Here is a 7,846-nt window from a genome sequence, read left to right as displayed (position 1 = left end):
CATCACCATCACCATCATCACCACCATCACCATCATCACCATCGGCATCATCACCATCACCATCATCACCATCACCACCATCACCATCATCACCATCACCATCATCACTACCATCACCATCACCATCACCATCATCACCATCACCACCATTACCATCATCACCATCATCTACCTCTGGGGACTTAACAATGAACCATTCCTAAACTAAATATTCAACATGGCTTACCAAATTAACCCATAAAACAACACTGTAAGATTGGTACTATTATCCCCAGCTTACTGATAACCAAATTAAATTCAGTGAGGTTGAGTAACTTGCCCAGGTTAATCCACAGCCAGGGGCACCGGCAGGTCTGTGCTCCTCCAAAGCCCATGCTAAGGGAGGGTCATCCTGAGGGACGGTGCGCGTGCTAGAGCTGCTGAGCGCTTGTGCTGAAAGAAGCGGGCTGCACTGAACTAGAAAGTTCTCCTGTACTTCTGTCACGAGACTGGCCCAGCGCAGCATGACTCGTCGCGGACACAGGTCACTGGCCTAGAATTTTCTTCAGAGCAGGAGAGGGAGCCAGATCACACTTTTCACCAGATTTGCTTTCTGCTTACAGTTGACAAAATGTTGTAACAACAAATACAAGTCAACGTTTCTTCTGCTTTTGTTAGATGTAAAATAAACCACCTAAGTTCTCTGAAAGTCTTCCTGAAGAAAAAAAAAAAAAAAGGCCATAGATCCCCTCCCCTCAAATCAGGGTCCCCGGGTGCTGACCAACAGGATAGGTATGGTTGATGCTCAGGGGGATTCTCGGCCCAGGCCTCAAGGGACTGGCAGCGCGGACCTCCACCATTCGGTCCCGCCATCCTTCACTTATATCCCAACCTCTTCTATCAACAGCAATGACTCAGACATGTGGGGAAATCCACATACTACAATCAAAAATGCCTGTTTAGATCCTGCTAGAAAATGCCTATGAGAGAAAAGGCGCATATGAAATATATATACCATCCACTTACTTTTTTTTTTTTTTTTTTTTTTTTTTGCAGAACCGGGGATTGAACTCAGGCCTTTGCGCTTGCCAGGGAAGCGCTTATTCCACTGAGCCATCTCCCCGGCCCCCACCATACACTTACTTAGCCAGGAAAATACATACAAAAGAATTAGAAGACAACAATTATTTCTAAGATACAAAGATCGTAATTGATATTTTTCTGCTTTATTCACGTACCCTAACAACATTTGTATCTTTCCAAATGGACAGTTATAACACAGTTTAGCGGGAAAACTGTTTGGTGGGATGTTATTTTTAAACTATGGGAATGACAACATCCGAGACCTGAGGACAGCCTTTTGCCGCATACCTCCAGGTCCCAGGCCAGCACGGGTCGGAGGGAAGCGAGACACACAAATGGATCTAGGCCCCAAGCTTGCCACAAAGGGACAAAAGACAGGAGTAAGGGCAGAGCCGCACAACAAGCCCGTGCTCTGTTAATCACCAGGGACGGCCCTATTCATAGCCCACCGTGTACCAGCTGGCACCGAAAACCACAGAGCTCTGTCACATTTTAGGAAAGGTAGCAAAGAATTAGTCACTTTGTGTTTACAGAGCTGAAGTCATCGTTAACTGGGGAATCTTGGGAGGTGCAGCGTGAGGAAGCCGCTGCCTGTGACGTAGCGGCTAAGGTGTCCCCTGCGACACCACAGCCCTCACCGCAGGGGCAGACTGCACGGCTCTCCATGTTCTCAGTCAGCTACAAATATTAGCCCAGCTGGCTCCAGGGAGGATTTTAAAGGTGATAAACATTTTCCATGCCTGGTAGACATTTTCCATGACTGTGTGGGAGAGTGGAAGAAAATTAATTATTAATTCTGTCAATAACCCTTCATGGAATGTCTATGGCAGTCTCGGGACACATCAGGGAGGAGGAAGCGGCACTGTTAGAACTGTGTGTGGCTTTTCTCCCGGCTGCGGCCTCCTGCACACTGGGGCCGGCCCTCGTAGGCTCAGCAGAGCCACCGTTGTAACTCTGGGTTCGGGCGACCTGACAGGAGTGGCCTGAAAGTGACCGCATGCAACTGCGCAGCACAGGCTCAGTAAATGCTGCAGAGCACGGCTTGCAGAGCAAGCACACCCCCCTTCCCAGCCCAATGGGGTGCCCCTGCACTCCTCGCACACGCTCTCACCTCCTGTGCCCTAACGCACTGACACTTCCGAGCCCACCGGGCTCTCCCCCAGACGTCAGCGCCACGCCGTGGCCCCCGCACACATGGAGAACTCACACAGGCTCCACTGGCAGCTGGCTGCCCAGCCCCCCAGCACCCCACCACAGCGCCTCCACTTAAAGGCTGTGTGAACTCAGCTTATTTCGTGCTCTATGTTAATTTTCAAACCAAGGACAGTATGAACACTTTTTTAAGCACACCAGAGCTGAAACGCTGGCTCATAACAACCCGCCTGGACTGCTGTCAAGGTGAAGAAGTGGCAGCCAAGGGCCCCTGTTACCTCTACGCCAAGTGCTTCGCCAATTCGCCTCATATTTCAAAGAAATGGTATTACCAAAGGACGGGCCTTACCTACAACGTAAAGTTAAACCTAGTAAGCTACAGAAACACCTGAATTTAAAAATACATTTAAGTCGGTATCTTTTAAACCTTTCAAGAATAAAATTCAGTGCAACTACTAAAAGTATTTCCAAATGCTAAGCAGACCACCGTGTTTTACAAGAGCTTTAATTTTCTTAAATACAGTAACCTTTTGTATATTTAGACACAAGTGCAAGCTGAGCACATCAATCTGAACCCCAGAAATATAAAAGGCTCCAAACTGAAAACTTCTGCCAACTTGAAATCACAAGGGGAAATTTCCACAGTGACCTAAGTCACAAGCCACAGTCAAAACACAAGCATACTAAAAATATTGTACATGGCCGGGGAGATGGCTCAGCAGAATAAGCACTTCCCTGGCAAGTGCAAGGGCCTGAGTTCAATCCCCAGTTCCACCAAATAAATAAAATAATAAAAATATTGTACAAAGTTATCTCTGGGCTATGTGCAGAAAATGTACATGAAACACAAGGGAATCGCATGCTTACACTTGGGTGCTATCCCAAAACATGTACAAGTATCCTAAATTCTGAAAAACTGTACAGTCCAAAGGATGTCTGGTTCCAAGAGTTGGAGAGAAGAAATACTCAGGGTCACAGACCGCCTCAGGGCTCCAGGTCAGAGCAACCCCGCAAAGGTCCTGGAGCAGGGTCTTGGCTGTGCACTGGCCTTGGCAAACAGCCTGCTAAGTCCTCGATCTGATGAGTCCTGGCACCTGGGAGCCTGAGGCGTGAGGACTCCGAGCGCCAGCCCTCTGCTCCCCTAGCGTGCATGCAGCTTGCAGCACTCCACCACGTTTCCACTGTGTCCTTTGCTGTTCACCTGGGGGCTGTCTCCCCTGCACACGCTGCCTGCTCTGTGACAGCTGGGGCCCAGTGATCACGCTGGCCCCTGGCCCAGCCATCGGCTTCCATTCCGAACTGATAAAGACTTCCGGAGCGAACCACTGAAGGCATGAACATAACCATTCGCCAGCAGTGCTATCAGGACAAGCCGCCTTTAGAGCTCAGTCCCGACTCCAGTGTCCATCTCCCACTGTGACCACCGCACCAGGCAATGTCCCACTGCCCACACCCCCGCCCACACCTGTGCAGGTCTCTTGGGGTGCTGCTCTAGGCAGGATCCTCAGTGAGCATGGATATGGAGCCACTGTGAGGCGGGCCTTGGGCCAGGGGTCATCCCACTCAAGTGCCTTCATCTGTTCCACTTCCCCAGTCACTGCCCTCATTTCTTCCTTGTCTCCTGCCCCTCCCCCTCTTCGTTTGGCACCTGCTGCTTCCTGGAAGGGCCGTGCCTCCCAGGGCTGCCTCAGGATGGCTTTCTTGGCCTCTTCCTTCAGCTCTTGACCTTCAGAGGGGCCCAGAGTCTTCAGGTTTTTCCCTAGAGTCTCCCTACCGAGAAGGGCACACACAGGGAGGAGCGTCTCCCGCTGCCTGCCCAGTGTCCAGGCCCTTGTGGTCACTGGTGTCCATCTGGTGGGCCCAAGAGGTGCCTTGGGGCTCCTAGACCATGAGAGCGTAGAGCAGCAGGCGCCTGGAGAGGCAGGCGCTGAGCTGGCACCACGGTGAGGCTGCCCCTCATTCTGTTCCACTCAGTTCATCTTTAGGACCAAACTCAGATTCAGCTCACTGCCAAGTTACAGAGCAACCCAGGAAAGCAAATTTTGAAACAGGACTCAAAAAACATGAATACGTCCTATTGTGAGACTCAGAGCTGCTGCAGTGCGCTCCAAGAACACATCTGGTCAGCAGGTTCATGACTTAAAATGGTCCTTTCTTTTTTAGACATAGACTAACAGGTGGGACCAGAGACATCTTATCTCAAATTTAGCAAGAGGAACATTTTCTCCTCATTGTAAATATTTTATTTCCAGTCTAGCTCTAAACTTTCCCCCATCCAGGATGTTGTTTCTTTTTGTACAGATAAGGAACAAACAAAGGGGGAAAAGCTATGTATGAAAACCACCAACTGTCAAGAACTGAGAAGTATCTCATCAAAATAAAGAACAGGGGGCAGAGGCGTGCTACCTCACAGGAGTGAGTGTTTCCACTTCCGGTCAACCATAATACTCTCCTACTAACTGCTAGCACATGTGTGTGAAATACAGTAGTTATACCTGTGCACAAATATATAGTCTCGATCAGTACATACGTTTGTGTTTCTGTTTATCCTTCTTAAGTAAAACATTCCTAGTAAAAGAAACATGTCTACAGCGGACATCACAAACAGCTCCCTCAAAACATTTATCACGAGCAATAAAATACTGTGTAATTTCATTCTAACGCTGTATTCCATTAAAGCAATGGTTAGCTTTCTGCCAGGTCTCTCCCCCTCTGCCCTCGAATGCCGAGGCCCCCAGACACTGCCCGTGTAAAATGGCTCGTCCATACATTCCATTCCATACAGCAGGGATCTGTTATAAAGGCCGATTCTGGGCAAGATTTTATGCTTTGGTGCTACCAGGAAAAAAAAAAAAAAAAAAAAAGCCGTGTTTCAGAGAAGGCGAGATGTTCAGGGAGGGCACGACGCATGGCAGCAGAGACGGGCCAGGCAGCTCCAAACCAAAGCTGACATTTGAAACTTTGAAAGTGTTTTCCTCCCTGGCTAACCCACAGGCCCCTCCAGACACATACTGGATAACGCACTTTATGGAGAAAGCTGTTCAGTTACATGGCACAGCAACGTCCCTTTTCGTGTACTAGAAAGGAATTTAGAAGAAGCTAAAAACTAGAGTGCTCCAGAGAGTGGAAACGTCTGGGAACACTGCTGCAATTCGTTACAACCCTCACGCGCAAGCCACATCATATCACCACGTGCTTGTGAGTCTCTTCTTCCTTAAGCTATCAGTTTCTACTTTCTTTGGTAATGATCAGTGAACCCTTTTCTTCGCGCTTAATAGCTTCCTTTTGCTTCTGCAGAGCGCGGCCGGCGGCCCGACCGCACTGCCAGCAGCGAGCAGCAGCGAGCAGCCTCGCAGGAAGCCCCCGCCCGCCCGCCCGCCGGCCCACCCTCGCCCTCCGCGCCCGATTCCCGGCCCAGTCGCTAATCCAAACACTGACACAGCTACTGTCATGCACAAGGGCCCTCGCTGATCACTTACAAAGATATCATCTACGGTTAAAAAAATTTTCAAATATTAAAACTGCTCTACTAGCCCAATATTTACCCTCTTGAGAAGCTTGGCAAAAATCCAACCATTTTTAAAACTATTCATGAGTTTAGATTTCTAACAGATTGGATTTCCAATCTAGTTTTAAGGATTTTCATTAAAAAGGAAACATCAAAAATTTCAAATAGATTTTTATCTTGTACATGAGAAACATTTTTAAAATAATTCAGATCATCAATTCCTTAGTCAAGAAAAATGCTTCTCAGCATGTTTCTAAGAAAGAGTACATAAATTCATTCTGTCTTTGGCTAGTCTGTGAGAAAAACTTCACAGCTTCTTAGAATTAAGGAATGATAGTCCAAATTTTAATTTTTAAATTTAAGTTACTTTTAATTCAACATTTAAACTGCCAAATGATACAGAATCCAGAAAAAGCATATTGTAATTACCTTTTGCCTGGTCCGAGGTCTTCACCTTCAGGCATTTCTGCCCCTTAAAAATACCAGCAGTGCAGACAGCTGTCGCACCTGCCTGCCCCACTAAGGATTTCAAACAGCAGAGTCTCCCACGATACCCGAGTATCGGGGGCGGGGGGGAGCCCCAGCAATAAAGGTCTATCCTTTTTGGAAAAAAAGCGCTCCTTCTTTACGCAGAAAGCTGTTTACAACTCCCACAGCCCGCGTTTGCTCGCTGCAGTGAATGAAGCGCAGGCCAGGACTATAATGACAGCTCCCTTCTAAAAATAAAGAGGTCACCTCCTACCCCCAGCTCCGTGACCAGCAGCTGGGAGCCCAGCATGTTCCCTGAGGTCGTGTGAGAAGGTGTCGCCACCCTCATGGCAGGACTTCACCCACCGAGGCCAAGGCCGCCTGCCCTTTCTCTTTCCTCCTTTTTCCTGGCATGACCAGGCGCCCTCCGAGGCCGGGAGGGTGAAACCGCACCCCGGGCTATCAGGTCTCCTCCTTCGAGTCACCGGAGGGAGTTGGAGAGCAGAGAGCAAAACGACCTGTCCCGGCCAAAGCTGTTTGCTTGCCGAACGCCTGGCCACTCAGGAAAACAGGCCCTTACTCAGAAAAGGGAAAACACATCTATGGAGCAACTGGGTTTGGAGAGAAGCTGTTTTGTAAGAAAATCTTTCTCCAGGACGCGCAGATCTCTCAGTTCCCAGTAAGCCGGATGGCTGAAGGGAGGCATCGGCGTTGGCCAAGAGCCTCCCTGGCATCGGGGAGAAGCCGGGCAAGGTCCGGGTGTGCTCACGGCTGGGGGAGGTGGTGAGCGCGGCCGCACACCTGAGCTGCCTTCTTCAAAGGCCAGGAAGGAAAACGCACTTTAAAGCTTCCCACGCCCCAGAGGCCCAAGAAAAACGTTAAGCAGATCCCTTTAGGCGCATTCCCTGCACGCTATGGAAACCCGAAGCCATCTTTCTCACCCCTCCTTCCCCTCCCCTTCCCCTTCCCCTTTCTCCCCACCTCCTTTCTTCCCCTTTTTCTCTCTCCCTTTATCTCTTTCTTCTTACTGGGAATATTAGGGAAGGCAGAAAACAGCACCTAATGATGATGAAATATATTTTCTTTTTAAAATATGTGTTCCAGCTGGGCCTGGTGGTGCACGCCTATAATCCCAGCACTTGGGAGGCTGAGGTAGGAGGATTGTTGAGAGTTCGAGACCAGCCTGAACTACAAAGCTCACGCTCAAGGCCAGCCAGAACCACATAGTGTGATCCTGTCCCAAAAAGACATGAACTCACCACTGGGCCCTGCTGACCGGATTTATCCCTGAAACTTGTCTTTCAGATCTAAAGCCATGAAGCACATTCGCTCTCTGAACTCACAGGTGAGGGAGCACTGCAGTGTCACTCTTTTCAGGATTTCAGTTACCCAAGGTCAACTGTGTGCCAACAATACTAAATAGAAAATTCTACCGATAAACTGTAAATTTTAATCTCACGCTGCCCCACACCGTGTCTCAGACCACCCAGGGCACACACCCGGCCCTACTCCGGGGGACAGGCACACTTACTGCACTACCTGAGCAGGAGTCTCTGTACTGCCGTCTGAGTTCTCAGGCCAAGTGTTGACACAATTAGCACAGCACTTGTGTTCAGAAACCCTGATTTTCCTCCTAGTGGCCCCAAGGCATAGGCA

The 7,846-nt window shown here is 49.2% G+C and overlaps 1 protein-coding gene across 3 annotated transcripts in view; it reads right to left on the bottom strand.

Annotated features, from left to right (window-relative positions):
• Positions 1-7,846, bottom strand: part of Retreg1 (reticulophagy regulator 1) — a 123,561-nt gene that overhangs the window by 31,511 nt on the left and 84,204 nt on the right. The window contains exon 1 of one of the 3 annotated variants that reach the window (XM_023704935.1): positions 6,152-6,510. The exons of the other annotated variants lie outside the window; for them this stretch is intronic. Coding sequence (XP_023560703.1) covers positions 6,152-6,186 — 35 coding nt within the window. The 5' untranslated portion in view covers positions 6,187-6,510. Of the gene's footprint in view, positions 1-6,151; positions 6,511-7,846 lie in introns of those variants that run through there. 3 annotated transcript variants of the gene reach the window in all.

The sequence above is a fragment of the Octodon degus genome, unplaced genomic scaffold (assembly GCF_000260255.1).
Source record: "Octodon degus isolate 3935 unplaced genomic scaffold, OctDeg1.0 scaffold00207, whole genome shotgun sequence".
NCBI classification, from domain to species: domain Eukaryota; kingdom Metazoa; phylum Chordata; class Mammalia; order Rodentia; family Octodontidae; genus Octodon; species Octodon degus.
This window is presented reverse-complemented; position numbering and strand designations above follow the sequence as displayed.